Genomic DNA, 20,414 nt, shown 5'->3' on the forward strand with positions numbered 1-20,414 from the left:
TAAAGGTGGTGTAATTTTTTGAAACTGTATCCTATGCTATTTGTATGCACAAAAGTCAAAGGTTTGAAGGTATCATCGTCCGCTTGTATTAATTATTTGTAAATAATATTTACTGATGTTCTGATGTTGTGGATCAGCGGTTTATTATAATTTTACATTGTTTATTGATATTATAATATATAACAATTCGGGCTGTCAATTAATTATTTTTAATTTAAATAATTGCACGGTTATTTACTATAAATGATTGCAAAATTTACAGAGAATTATTATTATTATTATTATTATTTTTATAAATGCCCTAAATAAACAATTAAAGGATTTTATATTGTTGTAGACAGCACACTGAACAAACACAAAAACTTACTTTGAAATTCAATATTAATTCAACACATTGTAATCTATCTGAAATATGTTACTGGCCTCTGCATCACACCTTGCTATTTTAAGGGATAGTCAACCCCAAAAATCATACTTTATTTACCCACATGCCATCCCAGATATATGATTTCTTTCTTCATATGAACACACAAAAAATGTATGGGACCTCTTTAAAAGCCACATAAAGTGAGCATGACAAGACATAGTTTCATCAGCTGCATTTGTATGGGGCTTCTATTGTGTTCACGGTCATACTTTCCAAGTATTCCATACTGTTGCCTTATATGCAGAGAAAATGATTTTTATTTTATTTATTTCCTAAAAAGTTCATCTGATGAAACACATTTTTTTTTATGTTTTGGATCTACTGTGCTGTTTTAAATGTGGTTGTATGGACTGGATAGCTGTTCTTGTCCAGTGCCATTTAGTTATTTTCCCTCTTAAACAAACCCTTTCTATGTCTGCAGTTTATTTCACTTTGCATTGAGAAGATCATTCAATGTGATCAAACAAGTATCTCTTGTTACTACTTTTTTTAATGCCTAAGTGTGATTTTAAGTTGTTGTTTTTTACCCATTGCGACACCTATTCAATCTGTGAATAAAGATCCCTGTGTGTATTGCCCCCTAGTCTGGTATTTCATAACATGTAACGTCCTTTTTTTTTTACTTAATTTTATTTAATAACAAGTATTTGATTGATATCGTAGATGTTTTATCTTGCCTTCAGTTGTGAAGTGGTAATACTTTCCCTGTCTGCTGCATTTCATGACATAGTTGCTAGTGAAGAGCTATGACCCATGCTCATTCTTGTGGTGCCTTCAGTCAATATCCTTGACATAATATGGCAAGATTTTCCAGTGCAATTAGTTATAAGCAAATGAACAAGTCATGTAATTGGCTCAAAACAAACAGAACTAATGCTTATGATGTCAAAAAATAGCTTTCCCTTGGTTTCATGTGGAAATCACTGTGGACTTGGAGAAACACAGCAGAGGGCTCGATTACTTTTCACCTTTTTACCAGCTTTTGCTCAAATGGAATATATTCATGTTCATCTGGACTTTTCCTAAATGATTATGATTAATAGCTTTGTAATAAGCATAATAAGAATGTCAATACATTAATTTAGTATACAAGATTATTGAAGATGGTTATTTCATAATATAATTTCTGTTAGTCGCAAATTCAGATGAATAAGAGAACTGGGATATATTGAAAAATACTTATCAAACTTTGAGTTATTGAGTTATCATCTTGAATTTGTAACACATAAATTTTTTATTCTGCAAAAAAAAAAAAAAAATTGCTGTGTCAAAATTGCTAGTATTTGTTGGTCAGTTGTACTCTTGTATGTGATGAATATAAATTGCACCTTTAATAAATTGTTCACAGTTTTACAAGTCACAGTCAAGTACAACCCAGCATGCAGCTTGGCACAGCAACATATCCATATCCACACATACAACACATCCATGTTATCTGACAAAATGTAGTGCCTCCTCTTATGGTTTAATCCTAAAATTGGATCATTCCATATCTAAATAAAGCAAATTCACAGAATCATTTGTGAATGTAAACTAAACACAGACAAAAGAACAAGTCTCTTTTTTTCACAGTGCTTTAAAGAATAAATCTAGACTGGCATCTAGGTCATTGTCTCAGGCACTTTTCTGATATACATGAACTAGGTGTACTGAAAGTGCAGGTTACTATTTCAGCCTTATTTTCTAATATTTGAGCTGCTGGTAGTGCCACAAGAGTCTTGGCAAGGAGTTTGGGGCTTGATACTTCTTCATCTTCATCAAACCCCATAACACCGTTCTGCTTGACGCTGAAGGGATGAAACTCAGCCAGAGCTGTATCAAAGTCCCATGCCTGGCGAAGGGTTAAGTCCACATAAGATTTAGTGTTCATACTGGTCTGTTTACCCACGTCGTTTCTACAGATGGCCATGCGCAACGACGCGTAACTTGTGTAATTGCTTTGAGCAAATGACGGAGGTGAGTGCTGACCATCCATCCAACCCAAAACACGGCTATGATTCCCTTTCCTACGTCTGATACTACGTTTGAGTCGTGTGCAACCCTTGGTTAAAAGGTTTTTCCTGCACAGAATATAAACCCATGGATCCAGGATAGGGTTGAAGGAGGCGAATCTAATGGCCAGGAGATCACTGCGATAGTCTGGACTTTTGCCAGATGATATATAAGCCGGATCGTACAGTTGGTTGACAAAGATGCGCACCTGTTAAGTAAAAAAAAAAAAAAGAAATTAATAAAATTCAAGCCCATTACAATTAGAAAAGATCACAACCACAGTGTCCATATTACAAATTATACATGTACTCTATATGTATAACCTGTCATGTAACAATTAAATGAAAAACACTTAACTGTTTCCCTTGCACCTTGAATACACATTAGTACACAACTTTATTCTCTATTATTTATTTATCAATCAATCAATCAATCACCTTTATTTATATAGTGCTTTAAACAAAATACATTGCGTCAAAGCACTGAACAACATTCATTTGGAAAACAGTGTCTCAATAATGCAAAATGATAGTTAAAGGCAGTTCATCATTGAATTCAGTTATGTCATCTCTGTTCAGTTTAAATAGTGTCTGTTTTTATTTGCAATCAAGTCAATGATATTTATAATCATAATGATTTTTTTTTTTTCAAATTCTCTTTAAATTTAGTAAATTTGCATTTGAATAACTGAGTCAAGCCATTCATCAACTCTCAAAACAACAAGTGTTCACCTGTTCATATAATCTTAGAGTATAATTAAGTCTTATTGGCTTGATTGACTCCACTGGGGCTCTACGAGATTAATTAGACTAAGTCAGTAATTAATTTCTAGATATAAACTGATGTAGTGGATTGATGCCGAAGTAATTGCCACGGTTGAGAGAAAACCATGTTGCGTTATGACTGGCAGGATGAGATGAACAGGCTCCTACATGATATGAGTGGCATAAGAACAAATACTATAAACACTGTCCGCTATAGGACAGAATATCTCACCACTAAAGGGATGGAGCATATCAGGAACACGATGGTCATGAAAATTAACAGCCAGAACATCTGGATCTCCGCTGCAGATGTTAATCTGAATCTGCGCCTGGAGCCTGTGTGTCCGGATACCTCTGCCCTCACCATACGACTCATTTTACTCATCCCGACCAGTGAACGACACACGGCGAAATTACACAGCACGGAAACGGCGATCAAGAGCAGCATGAAACCTCCGTAGAGAAAAGTGTACGAGGCGCCGACGGCGTCCATGGCGCGCCAGTCCAAGAAGCACCAAGTTCCGGGAAAGTGTCTCGTGTGCTTTCCGAAACCGAAACTGGGCAAGATGCACAGCACTATATTGGCCAGGTACGTCGCCATCAGCGCGAACCGAGCCATGGTCCGGTCCACATGCTGCGAGTAGAAGTACGCGTGGTTTATGGCCAGATATCTCTCCACTGACATTGCGCACAGGATAGACATGCCAGCCGAACCGAAAAACAGCATGGAGAAGGAAAAGAAATGGCACAGGAGTTCTCCGCCCGGCCACCTGCCCGCGATGTATGTGGCGATGACCACTGGACTGGTGAAACAGGTGCCCAGCAAGTCCGTGATAGCCATCCCACACACCAGAGTGTAGAAGGTGGTCTCCTTCTGCTCCTTTTTGGAGATGCAAAGCACCACGATCGCCACGAGGTTTCCGAGGACCCCGACGCCAAACATAGTGGCCGAAGTGATGAGAGAGCGATAGTCCAGCCTCAAAGCATGAGACGAGTTTCTGGCTTCTGACACATTCAAACCCACGTTCAGCAGTGATTCATTCATTTCTGATAGGTTGACAAGTGCGAGTGCTTCCGCAAACTGAAAGCCTACACTTCGCTTTTCCATAAGTGTTTGGGTTCACGGAATCGCGGTTTACCTCTCTATGTGGGCTTGATTGGGCTCAAAGGTGCATCACTGCTTTTATAGAAACCCACAGCTCATCTACACACTGTGTGATGTCAGCTTTAAACAGTGACGTCACCTGCAACCCCATGCTGCCAGAAATAGCTAATAGTAAACGCAGGTGTGTGGCTCATAGCAAGTTCAATTCAGTGAGGAATTGCTGTAGTGGCAAATGTGTTGCATGTTTAAAACTGCATTATTTTGCAGATCAGTTTTTCTTTCTTTCTTTCTCTATTGCTCTTTATTTCCAGATGTATGAAAGGCAAATAATAACAATAACGTTGTGATTTGATTAGCCTACATCTCCATATTAGTTTCATGTGAATGATGGCTAAATAACTGAGCTTATCACTAAAAAAACAAATGATCTTTTTAATGGTGATAACAGTGTTCTTGATCCTCTAAGAATCTTTTGTATTTTTGGAGATTCAGCAGTTTCTGTTTAAAAGTTACATGAAATAATTTTGCTTGTGTTGTTCTTCAGAAGAAAGTCAGTCATCCAGGTTTTTTTTTTTTTCTGGGGCCTGTACCCTTCAAGCTGGATTGGCTGGCCAGCCAGGTGAGTTTCAGTTTAGTTTGCACCAATTTTGGGTTTTAGGTAACTCCCCATTAAAGTGGCTTGCCTGTTAGCTGTGTAATTTGCCACTGTAACAGCTAACCTGCTCCAGGGCAAAGTCTCTTTCAAGGAAAGTCCGTTCACTTGGCAATGTTCGCCGCCATGTTTGCAATGCCTCCGGGAAGCTCAAACAAGACCAAGTGCTATCTAAATGAATGGGGGAATCCTGAAATCTCAAAAACGGCTCGCTTTATTCGTGGCCAAATTACATATTTTAAATCAGCAACAAAAAATTCTTAAATGAACTGCCCCATGAATGTTCTAATGCTCAAATGGACCCTTTTCACAAGAGTGTGATGACATGTTTAATGGTCATCAGTGTCGTAAATCCTTGAAAGTTTTTCAAATTTGCACAAATAAATCACTCCCCAACCCCCAGTTTCTCTCACTACAAATTAAAGGTCACTATAAAGTACCTTTTAAAAAAATCCAACAAAATTGACTGGCTTTAATGATAATTACAATTGAATGTTCATATGATTTATATAATTATAATATTTATATTATTATTAATCCGTTACACACAAGCACTTTTAGTTTAACAGTTATTATAAAGCATTTATTTTAAGTGAATATAAATATATACAGATCATATGTAATATAAATAAGTGGTAGAATCTATAGGTAACACTTATGGTTATATGTTACCTTACATGTTTGAGTCTCCATCAATATGTATTATCAGTTATATAAACTAACTAGTATATATATATATATATATATATATATATATATATATATATATATATATATATATATATATATATATATATATATATATATATATATATACTACCAGTCAAAAGTTTGGGATCAGAAAAACTTTTTATGTTTTTAGAGGAGTTTCTTTTGTTCATCAATGCTGCATTTATTTGAACAAAAATTCAGGAAATTATGATGATGTAAAATAACTTTTATCTATTTAAATATAGATTAAAATATAATTTATTGCTGTAATGCAAAGCTGAATTTTCAGCATCATTACTCCAGTCTTCAGTGTCCCATGATCCTTCAGAAATCATTCTAATATGCTGATTTATTATCAATGCTGGAAACTGCTTAATATTTTTTTGATCAAATAAAAATCAAGTCTTACTAATCCCAAACTTTTGAATGGCAGTGTTTATATATAAACACTGAACAAAATTATAAACACAACACTTTTGTTTTTACCCCCATTTACCCACATGTGACCACCATTTGCCTCACGCAGTGCAACACATCTCCTTCACCTAGAGTTGATCAGGTTGTTGATTGTGGCCTGTGTAATGTTCAATGGCTGTGCGAAGTTGCTTGATATTGGCAGGAACGGTTCCTCCTTTACGCTTTTTAGGGATTAAGGAAAACAGTCTGACACCGTGGTATAATGAGCACACTCACACACTAAAGAGAGCAGCTTGGAAAATGGAGCGCAGCTGGAGGAAAAAAGACTAGATGTATTTCGTATTGCTTGGCGGGAAAAGCATTAAAAATGCCTTAGACTGATTGTTGATTGTGAATTATCAGAATTCATGCTCTGCTTTTTAAGCCATCCAAAATGCACACACACACTGTGAACACACAGTCAGAGCAGTGGGCAGCCATTTATGCTGCAGTGCCCAGGGAGCAGATGGGGGTTCAGTGCCTTGCTCAAGGGCACCTAAGTCATGGTATTGAAGGTGGAGAGAGAACTGTTCATGCACTCCAGCCACCTACAATTCCTGCCAGCCCGGGACTCGAACTCACAACCTTTCGATTGTGAGTCTGACTCTCTAACCATTAGGCAACAACTTCCCTACTAGAAACAAAGAATAATGTAACAACAGGTGTTGACAATTCCCAACAGCACAGTAATAATGACTTTATGCACTATTTTACTTCCAAGATCGATACTATTAGAGATAAAATTTTAACCATGCTGCTGTCAGCTACAGTATCGCATCAGACTGTGCACTATAGATCCCCTGAGGAACACTCATTATCTACTATAGGAGAGGAAGAATTGTATAATCTTGTCAAATCATCTAAACCAATAATATGGATGTTAGACCCTATAGCATCTAAGCTCCTAAAAGAGGTGCTTCCCGAAGTCATAGGTCCTCTTCTGACTATTATTAATTTGTCATTGTCATTAAGATATTTCCCCAAAACCTTCAAACTGGCTGTTATTAAGGCTTTCATCAAAAAACCACAACTAGACCCCAAATAACTAGTTAATTACAGACTGATCTTGAATCTTACTTTTCTGTACAAGATACTAGAATATGTAGTATCCTCACAATGATATTCCTTCTTAGAGAAAAATGGTATATGTGAGGATTTCCAGTCAGGATTTAGACCGTATCATAGTACTGAGACTGCTCTCCTTAGAGTTACAAATAATCTGCTCTTATCATATGATTGTGGATGTATCTCTCTATTAGTGCTATTAGATCTTTGTTGTGTTCGACACTATTGACCACAACTTTCTCTTGAATAGACTAGAAAACCTTGCTGGCATTAATGGAAGTGCATTAGCATGGTTTAAATCGTACTTATCTGACCGCCATCAATTCATTGCAGTGAATGAAGAGGTATCATATCGATCACCTGTGCAGTATAGAGTACCTCAAGGCTCTGTACTTGGGCCATTACTTTTCATGATTTGCATGTTACCCTTGGCAGATATCTCAGCTATATCTATAGCTTTTACTGTTATGCTGATGATACTCAGCTCTACATTTTCTTTGAGGCCCGGAGAACATACCAACTTGAAATATTATGGAATTCATAGTCGATATAAAAACCTGGATGAAGACTAATTTATTACTGCTTATTTCAGAAAAAACAGAGGTGTTAATTATAGGACCTATAAACTCTACATGTTATAACCTAGAACGCTGTCTTGATGGCTGCTTTGTCAGTTCTTCGTCATCAGTTAGGAACCTAGGTGTGCTATTTGATAGCAATCTTTCCTTTGAAAGCCACATTTGTAAAGTTGCATTTTTCCATCTCTAAAATATATCTAAATTACGACCTATGCTCTCAATGTCAAATTTAGAAATGTTAATTCATGTGTTCATGACCTCAAGGTTAGATTATTGTAATGCTTTATTGGGTGGTTGTTCTGCACACTCAATAAACAAGCTCCAGCTTGTCCAAAATGCAGCAGCTAAAGTTCTTACTAGAACCAGGAGTACTGGCTCCTTATCAAACATCGTATAGATTTTAAAATCTTGCTTATTACTTATAAAGCTTGAATGGTTTATGACCTCAGTATTTGAACAAGCTATTATCACACTATAGTCCTCCACATCCACTGCGTTCTCAAAATAAGGAATAACCTACAAAACTATTCGGGAGGGAGACACACTCTGTCAGTTTAAATCTAGATGAACCTTTTCTGTGATGTGCTTAAAATATTCTAGTGGTCCCCCCAGAGTGAGTTTTTTTAAGGCAACGGTTATTTAAAACATTCCTCTTACGTCCCTCCATGGCGACACATCAGGCTTGCCACGTCACACACCGCGTCTACAACAACACTGTATGACAGATGGATCACTTTTAATTCATTTTTCCTTTTTTTATTTAAAATATTCACAAACCTGCATACCATGTCATGAACAATCATGAACAAGTGAACATGAACAAGTAAAAGACCCACCTCTTAAACCTGGCTTACTCATAAAACACTAACAAATTTCTAATATTCAAATCTGTTAAAGGATTTTTAGGCTGCATTACTTAGGAAAACCAGAACCGGAAACACTTAAAAAAGATTTTCAAAAAGATCCGGTTACACTGAATGATTCGTTCGCGAACCGGATATCACAAACTGCTTTGTTTTGAACTCTATCACAACAGACACGGAAGAGAAGACAATGCTGAATAAAGTCGTAGTTTTTGCTATTTTTGGACCAAAATGTATTTTGGATGCTTCAAAATATTCTAACTGACCCTCTGATGTCACATGGACTACTTTGATGATGTTTTTCTTACCTTTCTGGACATGGACAGTATACTGTACACACAGCTTCAATGGAGGGACTGAGAGCTCTCGGACTAAATCTAAAATATCTTAAACTGTGTTCCGAAGATAAATGGAGGTCTTACGGGTTTGGAACGACATGAGGGTGAGTTATTAATGACATAATTTTCATTTTTGGGTGAACCAACCCTTTAATTGTGTTTTCATTGACTTGATTGCACATATATTATTTAAACTGAACTGAGCTGGATGATGATGACTATTTTCCTATTTAATATTGTTGTGTTGCTTTGTAACAATCTATATCGTTAAAAGCTCTATATAAATAAAGGTGACTTGACTTGACTTGACTGGACTACTGCCAAATTCTCTGAAACGCCTTTGGAGACGGCTTTTAGTAGAGAAATGAACTTTCAATTCATGGGCAACAGCTCAGGGGTCTCATTTATAAACGTTGCGTACACACAAAATGGGCATAGAAAAATACGTAGGCAATTTTCCATGCACAAATCGTGATTTATAAAAAATGAACTTGACATAAATATGTACACACCATACAGACATTCTAGACCATTCATACAAACTCTTTTTCCTAGAGTGAGAAAAGTAATGTAGTAAACAACGATTTAAACTGTTTTCATATCGATATACACATTTACATTAAATACTCCTCTCGCATTAATGGAGATAAAAACTGAAATTACATAATTTTACAAAAAAACATAATTAATGAATTTTATTAACAAAAGGCTACATCATTTTCCTGTGTCGTGCTATGTTTTAATGACAGTGAGGAGTGCTCAATAGGTGCACAGTAATTCATCTTTAAACTAAACTACAGATCACATGTTATGATAAATATTTAAGCTAGAGCAATAATCAATGATGCACACTTTGATATTATGGTGTACACTGCTGGATTCAGAGGTCGAACGGTCCATTGTCCGGTTTCAATAGGACCAATGATAATAGCTTACTGTACAACACAGGTTTTGATGTTGTGTGAAGGCATCTCCACAACATTATGAAAAATACCACTATATGAAGGCTATAACTATGAGAAAACTGTAAGATTTGCATGTTTCCTTTTTAAAATACTTTGTCTGTGACTTGCCGAACCAGACAATTGTATTTACACTGCTATAAATATGGGCCTATCTGTTTCCACTAGAAATAGCTAAACAATGTTCATCATTGAATTGTTTCAAATCACATTTTTTGATGATATTCTAATTATATGACCAGCTCCTGTACTCTCTCTTTCTCTCTCTCTCTCTCTCTCTCTCTCTCTCTCTCTCTCTCTCTCTCTCTCTCTCTCTATATATATATATATATATATATATATATATATATATATATATATATATATATATATATATATGAAACAAATTGTTTGTCTTCTCAGGGTCAAAGTCTGCTGTAAAATAAAGGTATTGTCTGTTTCTCTCCCCTCTATCCCTTTTTTTCCCTTGTCTTGCAATTGTTTTCACTTGTCAGACTGCACCTGCATATATGAATGTAGCAGACATCAATGTTAGAGTAGGATGTATCAAGGATTTTTGTTAGTCACTTAAGTCTTCTCACATAAGCAATGATTGTGATGTACAGTACAGACCAAAAATTTGGACACACCTTCTCATTCAAAGAGTTTTCTTTATTTTCATGACTATAAAAATTGTAGATTCACACTGAAGGCATCAAAACTATGAATTAAAACATGTGGAATTATATATGGAATTATATACATTATATACAGTATTGTTCAAAATAATAGCAGTACAATGTGACTAACCAGAATAATCAAGGTTTTTAGTATATTTTTTATTGCTACGTGGCAAACAAGTTACCAGTAGGTTCAGTAGATTGTCAGAAAACAAACAAGACCCAGCATTCATGATATGCACACTCTTAAGGCTGTGCAATTGGGCAATTAGTTGAAAGGGGTGTGTTCAAAAAAATAGCAGTGTCTACCTTTGACTGTACAAACTCAAAACTATTTTGTACAAAAATTGTTTTTTTTTCTGGGATTTAGCAATCCTGTGAATCACTAAACTAATATTTAGTTGTACGACCACAGTTTTTTTAAAACTGCTTGACATCTGTGTGGCATGGAGTCAACCAACTTGTGGCACCTCTCAGCTGTTATTCCACTCCATGATTCTTTAACAACATTCCACAATTCATTCACATTTCTTGGTTTTGCTTCAGAAACAGCATTTTTGACATCACCCCACAAGTTCTCAATTGGATTAAGGTCTGGAGATTGGGCTGGCCACTCCATAACATTAATTTTGTTGGTTTGGAACCAAGACTTTGCCCGTTTACTAGTGTGTTTTGGGTCATTGTCTTGTTGAAACAACCATTTCAAGGGCATGTCCTCTTCAGCATAGGGCAACATGACCTCTTCAAGTATTTTAACATATGCAAACTGATCCATGATCCCTGGTATGCGATAAATAGGCCCAACACCATAGTAGGAGAAACATGCCCATATCATGATGCTTGCACCTCCATGCTTCACTGTCTTCACTGTGTACTGTGGCTTGAATTCAGAGTTTGGGGGTCGTCTCACAAACTGCCTGTGGCCCTTGGACCCAAAAAGAACAATTTTACTCTCATCAGTCCACAAAATGTTCCTCCATTTCTCTTTAGGCCAGTTGATGTGTTCTTTGGCAAATTGTAACCTCTTCTGCACATGCCTTTTTTTTAACAGAGGGACTTTGCGGGGGATCCTTGAAAATAGATTAGCTTCACACAGACGTCTTCTAACTGTCACAGTACTTACAGGTAACTCCAGACTGTCTTTGATCATCCTGGAGGTGATCATTGGCTGAGCCTTTGCCATTCTGGTTATTCTTCTATCCATGTTGATGGTTGTCTTCCGTTTTCTTCCACGTCTCTCTGGTTTTGCTCTCCATTTTAAGGCATTGGAGATCATTTTAGCTGAACAGCCTATCATTTTTTGCACCTCTTTATAGGTTTTCCCCTCTCTAATCAACTTTTTAATCAAAGTACGCTGTTCTTCTGAACAATGTCTTGAACGACCCATTTTCCTCAGCTTTCAAATGCATGTTCAACAAGTGTTGGCTTCATCCTTAAATAGGGGCCACCTGATTCACACCTGTTTCTTCACAAAATTGATGACCTCAGTGATTGAATGCCAAACTGCTATTTTTTTGAACACACCCCTTTCAACTAATTCAATTAATTGCCCAATTGCACAGCCTTAAGAGCGTGCATATCATGAATGCTGGGTCTCATTTGTTTTCTGAGAATCTACTGAACCTACTGGTAACTTGTTTGCCACGTAGCAATAAAAAAATATACGAAAAACCTTGATTATTCTGGTTAGTCACATTGTACTGCTATTATTTTGAACAATACTGTACATTATATACAAACAACTGAAAATATGTCATAGTCTAGGTTCTTCAAAGTAGCCACCTTTTGCTTTGATTACTGCTTTGCACACTCTTGGCATTCTCTTGATGAGCTTCAAGAGGTAGTCACCTGAAATGGTCTTCCAACAGTCTTGAAGGAGTTCACGAAAAAAAAAATATTTTTTACAAAAACCAGATCACATGCACAACATATATATTCATATAAATATCTCTTCATAAAATACTTTTCACAAACTCAAGATATAATTCACAGACGTACAGCTGTGTACAGAAATGTAGAAATGTTTAAAATTAATGGAGTTTATCCTGGACTGTGAATGTGCAAATAACCATTTTTGTGTGAATCATCTTGGATTTGTGTGTGTGTATTTTTGAGTCTTTCCTGGAAGTTAACTTCTCCCAGACAGGTCACTCGAACTCTTTAGCCAATTTGATCTTGTCAATCAACCAATCATAACCTGCTGTTGTCACATGATGCGCATGGCCTTTGCGTGCCTATACCTGGATGTGTTACATCAGCAGCACAAGACCACAGATCAAGTTACGACTCAGCAGAGGTACTCTCTTCTGTTTTTGTTTACTGAGAATATGAAATATCTGTCACAGCAGAGCTTTTCTTGTCTATTTGTACATGTGAATTAGATTTCATGCATGTGAATTAGGATATGCATATGTGCATCATGCCTTTTGCATGAATTATTACTGAGACTAATCTCACTCCATACATTGAGTCCCTCTCTCTCGAACACACTGCATATTCAGAGTTAAGCATAGAGACTAATTGATCTCTGTGTTTGGACTTGGAAAAGCCTTGGATCCATCCTAATCCATGTGGGAGTATTTAGGCACAGGGACAGTTATGAATCTGCACAAATCTATACGAAGCTATACTGCTGTACTTATGGGAGTGTATAAGATGACAGCAGAGCCTTTCTCAACATGATCTCATTAAAGCTCTCCCTCTGTTCACCACAGGTATCTGATAGCAGGCAACCCAGCGCTGGAGGTCTAATTTGAGGTATTGAAAGAATTCATCATCCCCGGGGGAGGAGTGCTATTACTATGTGTAAGTAAATTGTACGCTGATGCAGGAAGCAGTCAGTGTGTGAGTGGTCAGCACTACAGGCAAGCATCTCACTCAGCCTTTCATATTTTCTCACAATGACCTTTTAACCATAGACACCAACGCTCACACACCCACATCACACAGAGGGAAGGTTTGAGTGTGCATGGCGATGATTTGGTGTTCAGTTATTAATAATGGTAAAAAAAATAAACATTTAATCTTTTAATGATATATAAATTGCATGTATTTTAAATTAAGTGAAATTGTAAATATTCCAAACTTTTGACTGTTAGTGTACATATGCATATACATATTTGTATACAGATGGACACGTTTCTTTTAAATTGTGTAAGATCAAAATAAATATTTCATTCATTAATGTCAAGTAAACAATTATTGCTCCTAATCATTTTAGCTGCTCCTTTGTTATGATGAGAAAAATGAAATGGGTGATTATATATTTAATCAATGAAATGTCAACAGAAAATCAGTTACATAAATTAAGCATGTTTCAACAAATTACAAGATTAGCTGCTGCTATAGAAATATCACACAGCTGACTCTAGTTGCTTCATGCCTTTGTCTACAGTTTTGATGCTCAGAGCAACATGGTTGAAATTAAGATAAACTCTGACCTTGAGAACTGTATTGCAATTTTCTTCTTCTGTTTGAAAGGAAATTTACTTGAAATAAAACCGTGTATATTCCATGGTTATTCATGATTTTCTTTCTTCTGCAAATAGCAAACCTATTCTGTAACCAAACCCAGCAAGTACTGTGTATATTTAAAAGATTTAATACTAACATTGTTAAATCCATGTGACATCAGTGGTTCAACCATAATTATTTGAAGTTACGAGAAAACTTTTTGTGCGCAAAGAAAACAAAAATAACATTATTCAACAATTCATCTCCTCTGTGTCACCCTGGCACCATTTTGGAAAGTATCACATGCGTATGTATAGTATAATGTATGGTAACCCTCCGATCTAAGGAATCACCCTAACCTCATAAGCTGGTCCTGAGCAGGGACCAGCACACAACCAGCTTAAACCAGCACATATCTAGCCAGCTCAGGACCCGCAGCTCAAACCAGCTGCCATGCTTTAAAACAGTACCTAAGCAGTATATGCTGTTTTTTTTTTCTCCAACAGGATTAGGAGTGATAAACTAAAAGCTACAGCTTTGTTCACATCTAATTCCATTTGCAAATTGACGTGTTGTTGGCGAGAGTGTGACGTTATCTGTGCAATGTGTAGGAGGAGCATTCGCTCGTCAAATATTTTGACGTAAAAGTGTTGTAATTATCTAATAGCCTGTCAGAGCGTTTGGTTCTCACAGGAGGGCAAATGCAGTTTTCTCTCCCTCCACGTAGCTCATTAAGCCTCTTTCTGTCTTTCACACTGTCTCATGCAGTGTTTCGCTCTCTTATTCTCTCACCAGCCCTCCAGTCTCTGTTCAGACACAACAAGCACTATCAAAGTAAACCGTCTTTGTCACTGAAATGTCATTAGAGTGCAAGAGAGTGGGGGAGAGAATTAAAGACACTCAATGTTTCCCTGAAGAGCACAGAATCTGAATCATGTACAGTGCGATGTGCAATGGAGATGCTTTAAGTGACGCAGTCTCGCCCCTTCTGAGGTGAGAAACACGATTCTTTGCTATTTTTCAGAAGCTCAGGAGAAGCTTTAATTGAAAATGGCAGGGAAAAAAGGGCACATGTAATCATGCTCTTGATTGCTGTCACCGCACCTGCATTCAGCCACACAGTATCTGTACTTCTTTCTTATGATGGGCAAAGTAAACTTTTAAGCCACCTACACTAACCATCTGAGCTAATCTGAAACATGCTAACTTTACTCACCCAATAGATAAGAAATCAATCTGTTTCCATCACCATCTCATAAAATCATTTGGTAGTAAAAAATAGTCTGCATATTTTATCAGTGCAGATATTTTGTAAAACATTTACAACTGCTTGAAGCTCTACAATTAAATTGTGTTGTCTGCTACATAGAAACTAGACAACATTGATTTAGAAGTTTATTTGTCATTTTTCTTTAAAAGTATTTAAAATGAAAATAGCAATGTGATGCTAATGCTAATAGCTACTGTTCCATTTTTAAAGTATAAGCAGTATAAAGAATAAAATGCATAGTATTCAGTACATCGCAAGCTAGTTTTCAATTTGGAACAATTGCTTGTGAGCCGACTGTTGTCTTACAGACAAAAATACAGTGAAAATAAAGGTAATCATTTACCTTTCACAGGTAAATGTTTGTGGTTGAAAAAGTTTTTGTTAGAAAATTCATAGCATAGAAATGTGAATTGTTTGAAATAAATATACAATAAATAGTTATCAATAAAAATGACATGTAACTGAACTGTAAAAACAAATGCCATCTTGGATGGAAGCTTCTCAGGTGCACTTCTCACAGCCTTAAAATTTAGTATACATTAGCATTGCTGCTTTACATCTCTATTGTTGTCGAGCACCATTGTGTCTCAAGGACTATTTAGCAAATCTCTTCTCTCAAAATATAACACGAGGATGGCATGAATAATTTGAAGATGCACTTAAACAATGCTGTTGTACTTGGGTGACTAATAGCCTCCCTGTAGCAATATTTCTCCACTAAGGAATTTGTGGTTAAGTTAGCATCTGGTCAGGGAGATATTACAGTTGTTTATCTTATAACTCCTCCGCTGGCAAGATGCAGGAATAATACCCAGAGTTATTCTCAAAGGGATAGTTCACCCAGAAATGAAAATTATGTTCTTAATTACTCACCCTCATGTTGTTCTAAACCCATAAGACCTTTGTTAATTTTTGGATCACAAATTTAGATATTTTTGATGAAATCAGAGAGGTTTCTGCCCCCGGACAGACAACAACCAAAATACCATGTTCAAGGCCCATAAACGTAGTAAGGACATTGTTAAAATCGTCCATGCAACATCAGTGGTTCAACCTTAAATTTACGAAGATATGCAAAAACGCATCCGGGTTTTACATCAGAACTGCAGCTCCTGCGTTGCCAGCACCACACACGTACATCATGACACAGTTATGAATGTGCAGTGGAAAATGAAATAATCTGGTACTTGGTAATTCCATTGCTGTCTATGCAGGGTCAGAAAGCTCTCGGATGTCTTTAAAAATATCTTAATTTGTGTTCTGAATATTAACATAGGTCTTATGGGTTTGGAATGACATGAGGGTGAGTAATTAATGACAGAATTTTCATTTTTGTGTGAACTATCCCTTTAAGGCCAGTCTTCAATTTATTCTCAGTAGAGAGATGCTAAATGTACTTGGTAATGAACAAGGAAGAATCTAAATGGAAAAGCTCTTTGTCTCTTAGCTTTCTGTATTGTTTTTGAAATAGCTTTGTGCATGCAAATGGGATTTTATTATACTTTAATGAAAAGAATATTGCATTAACTCAGTACTATATTTCACATGTAAGATAAGATAAGAAAATGTAATAATTCTGAGAATTTGATCAAGTAGAAACTTAAGTATCACATATTACTGTTGTCTATTTAACTCAATAATAGATGTCTGTGTGACTTTAATCTTATTGAGTTCAGATTGTATAATGGCATAAAATTAAATAATAAATGACACTTACAGGTGCAGACTAAATGGGTGAATGGGTGAATGTCTAATTAAATAGGACGGTGAGCTGGCTAATTGAGTGTGGTCAAGTTAACAACATTAAATGACACAGCTCTCGAATTAAGACAAGCGGCACAAACCAAGGCTTTTAACGGGCTGCAGAGTTTTTGACTGCTGTTGACAGTAGGATGTGGATGCAGGCTGAATTAATTTCCTCTTAGGACATTAAGCAATTTTCCTCTTATTTCAATATGGCTCTTTGGGATTCATATGCTAAGCACAACCACATGTGCAGCAGACTGACACTTTACATTTCTAATTAGAGATCTGCATTTCCATTGGGACGTAAACAACAACATATTAGAAAGCAGGGTAATACCAGACAATGGAGCACAGGTAGATTAATTGAGAAGGCCTTGATTCAACATGTTTGATTCAGGCATGAAAGCATGAGGCTGTCTGTACATAATTCTTTTTAGTACAGACACCTTCAACTCTGCCTCAGTTAAAGACAAACTTTGTCATGATAGATTCTGCTGTCACACGAAAGTTCTGCTCTGCCTCCATCTCATTTGTTCTTACAAAGATTAATAGAAGAACACACACTGTTGGGATGATGACAGGCAAAAAAAAATAAAAAATTCTAACGAGGATCATCATACACTATAAAAATAAGTGATATATGTTAATATAGATTTTTCACAGGTGTTTTCTTGTATTTTCAATTATGCATTGTGCTGTTTTTTTTTATATAACCATCTCAGGCCATCCAAGATGTAGATGAAGTTCAAAGAGCTGATAAAACATCAGAATAATCCACAAAACTCTAGTCTAGTTAATGTTTTGGGAAGCAAAAAGCTTGTGTTTGTAATAAACAAATTAATCATTAAGACTTTTTACTTCAAACCACTGCTTCAGGCTAAAAGAGTCCTCTCTCGATAATATTGCTTTCTCCAGTGAAAAAAATATGGAGAAGCTATTACATTACAAGCACCATTTACAAGAAAAAAAGTTGTAAACAAGTAGAAAAAGGATATGAGAGGACAATAGGGGGTTGAATTTTTCAATAGAGAAAACAACACTGTTAAAAAAAAAAACTGTAAAAATAGGCCATAATGTACTGTATTAAAATGAAGACATTTTCTGTATTTATTTTTTTTTTAAATTCATTTAAACTGTATTTTGAATTTTGCATTTCATTCCCTTGTGTTACAGGATTAAAGCTAAATTTCCATACGCCTTCAATGAAAAGTAGCCAAAGCTCGTTTGAAAAGTTATTAAATGTCACTAGATAGAATGTCACCAATATTTTGGGCAGTGTGCCAGCATATAGCACCATTGCTCTGTAGCATCCCAAGTTCGAGTCCCAGCTCACTGACATTTCCTGACCCCACCCCCCACCCCCCCCCTCCCTCTTGTTTTTTCCTGTCTACCCACTATCCTATCATACTTAAGCCAAAACTACACACACAGACACACAAAAAGCTGCTAGATGATGTTGCTCAAAACCAGCAGTTCAATTCCAGGCTCCAGCAAGGTCAGATTGAGCAGTAGAATCATCTGTTTCCTGTGGTCTTGTTTCAGATGTCGTCTGAGACAAGGTCCTTGCAGGGGATCTGTATCTGGGGCTCTAGTTGTCCTGGTGTCCGTCGTCTTTCAGGGCTGTAGAGGTCATTTCTAGGTGCTGATCCACCATCTGGACCTGGAACTGGAACGCGGACCTGTGACAGTAACATCTCTCTGCTGAATGAGCTGAACGCCTTCTTCACTCACTTTGAGAAACAAAACAGCACCACTGCACAGAATACACCACTTCATCCCGCTGACCAGGTGATGACGCTGACCCCAGACAGCATGAGGAGATCCTTCAGCAGGATCAATGCACGCAAAGCTCCGGTCCTGACAACATTCCTGGATGTGTACTGAGAGACTGTGCAGTGGAACTCACTGATGTCTTCACAGACACTTTCACCATCTCACTTAGTCAGGCTGTTGTCCCCACATGCTTCAAAGCTACCACCAACATTCCAGTCCCGGAGAAGCTGTCTCCATCCTGCTTCAATGACTACCGTCCAGTTGCACTTACTCATATTATCACGAAGTGCTTTGAACGGCAAGACATGCACCATATATAGTCTGCTCCACCCCTCCCTGTACCCATTCCAGTTTGCATATCAGCCCAACCGCTCGAATGATGACGCCATCACAACTGCACTCCACTCAGCACTCACACATATAGACAAAAAGGATTCATATGTCAAAATGCTGTTCATAGACTTCAGTTCAGCATTCAACACAATCATCCCTCAACAGCTCATTCACAAACTTGCCCAGCTGTGGCACCTTCTGTCTGGAAGACCTCAGGCAGTATGGGTCAGCAGCAACACATCCAGCACCATCATACTGAACAATGCCCCCCCCCCCCCCCGCTCCACTAAGTTCCTGGGTGTGCACATCAGAGAGGACCTCTCCTGGACTGGAAACACAGCATCACTGGCCAATAAATCACAGCACCGTGTCTACTTCCTCTGCAAACTGAGAAGAGTCAGAGCCCCACCCCCCATCATGTACACCTTCTACAGAGGCACCATCGAGAGCATCCTGACGAGCTGCATCACTGTGTGGTATGGTGCCTGCAACGCATCCTGCCGGAAGATTCTACAACACAAAGTGAGAGCAGCTGAGAAGATCATTGGTGTCTCTCTCACCTCCCTACAGGACATTTACAGAGCCCGTCTCACCTGCAAAGATTCAAGATTCAAGATTCAAGATTTTTATTCGTCACATACACAGTTATATAGGACATATATAACCAGCAGTGAAATGTAAGTCAGATCCGCTCCATGGACAGTGAAATTATTAAAGAATACAACACAGATTAAAATATACATAAATATAGCTATGAAATAATTAAATAAATGTAAACAATAACAATATAAGAATAAAAATATATATATTGTAGAATTAAATATAGAACGCAAAATAATGTGCATGAAAGTAAACTGTAGTCTTAAATATTAAGATACACAGGGACGTAGAATATGCATATGTGCATTATACTTTATTAAGTATTAAATGTTAAGATACACAGGAGTGTACAAGAGGCAAATGTGCAAACAGGTTGACATTAAGTGGAGACATAAAGATGTTAAGAGGCTGGTTTTGAGTTTAGGACCCTGATGGCCTGAGGGAAGAAACTCCTCCTGAGTCTCTCGGTTTTTGCCATCAGGCTACAGAAGCGCTTACCAGATGGCAGCAAAGTGAAAAGATGGTTACTGGTGTGGATAGAGTCCTTGATGATTTTAACAGCTCTGCTTTTGCAGCGTTTGAGCTAGATGTCCTGCAGAGAGGGGAAAGCAGACCCAGAGATGCGCTCAGCTAAGCGCACAACTCTCTGCAGAGCTTTGCAGTTCTT

The 20,414-nt window shown here is 37.2% G+C and overlaps 1 protein-coding gene across 1 annotated transcript; it reads right to left on the reverse strand.

Moving 5' to 3' along the window:
• Positions 1–1,756: 1,756 nt before the first annotated feature.
• On the reverse strand, positions 1,757–4,316 carry ptger4c (prostaglandin E receptor 4 (subtype EP4) c). Its single transcript, XM_026207263.1, has 2 exons — positions 3,416–4,316; positions 1,757–2,627 (listed from the first exon to the last, which is right to left on the reverse strand). Exons 1-2 carry the CDS (start codon positions 4,289–4,291, stop codon positions 2,034–2,036), a joined length of 1,470 nt encoding a protein of 489 aa, XP_026063048.1. The 5' UTR covers positions 4,292–4,316; the 3' UTR covers positions 1,757–2,033.
• Between the last annotated feature and the right edge of the window lie 16,098 nt (positions 4,317–20,414).

This window comes from Carassius auratus, chromosome 27 (genome assembly GCF_003368295.1).
Source record: "Carassius auratus strain Wakin chromosome 27, ASM336829v1, whole genome shotgun sequence".
In the NCBI taxonomy this organism is placed as follows: Eukaryota; Metazoa; Chordata; class Actinopteri; order Cypriniformes; family Cyprinidae; genus Carassius; species Carassius auratus.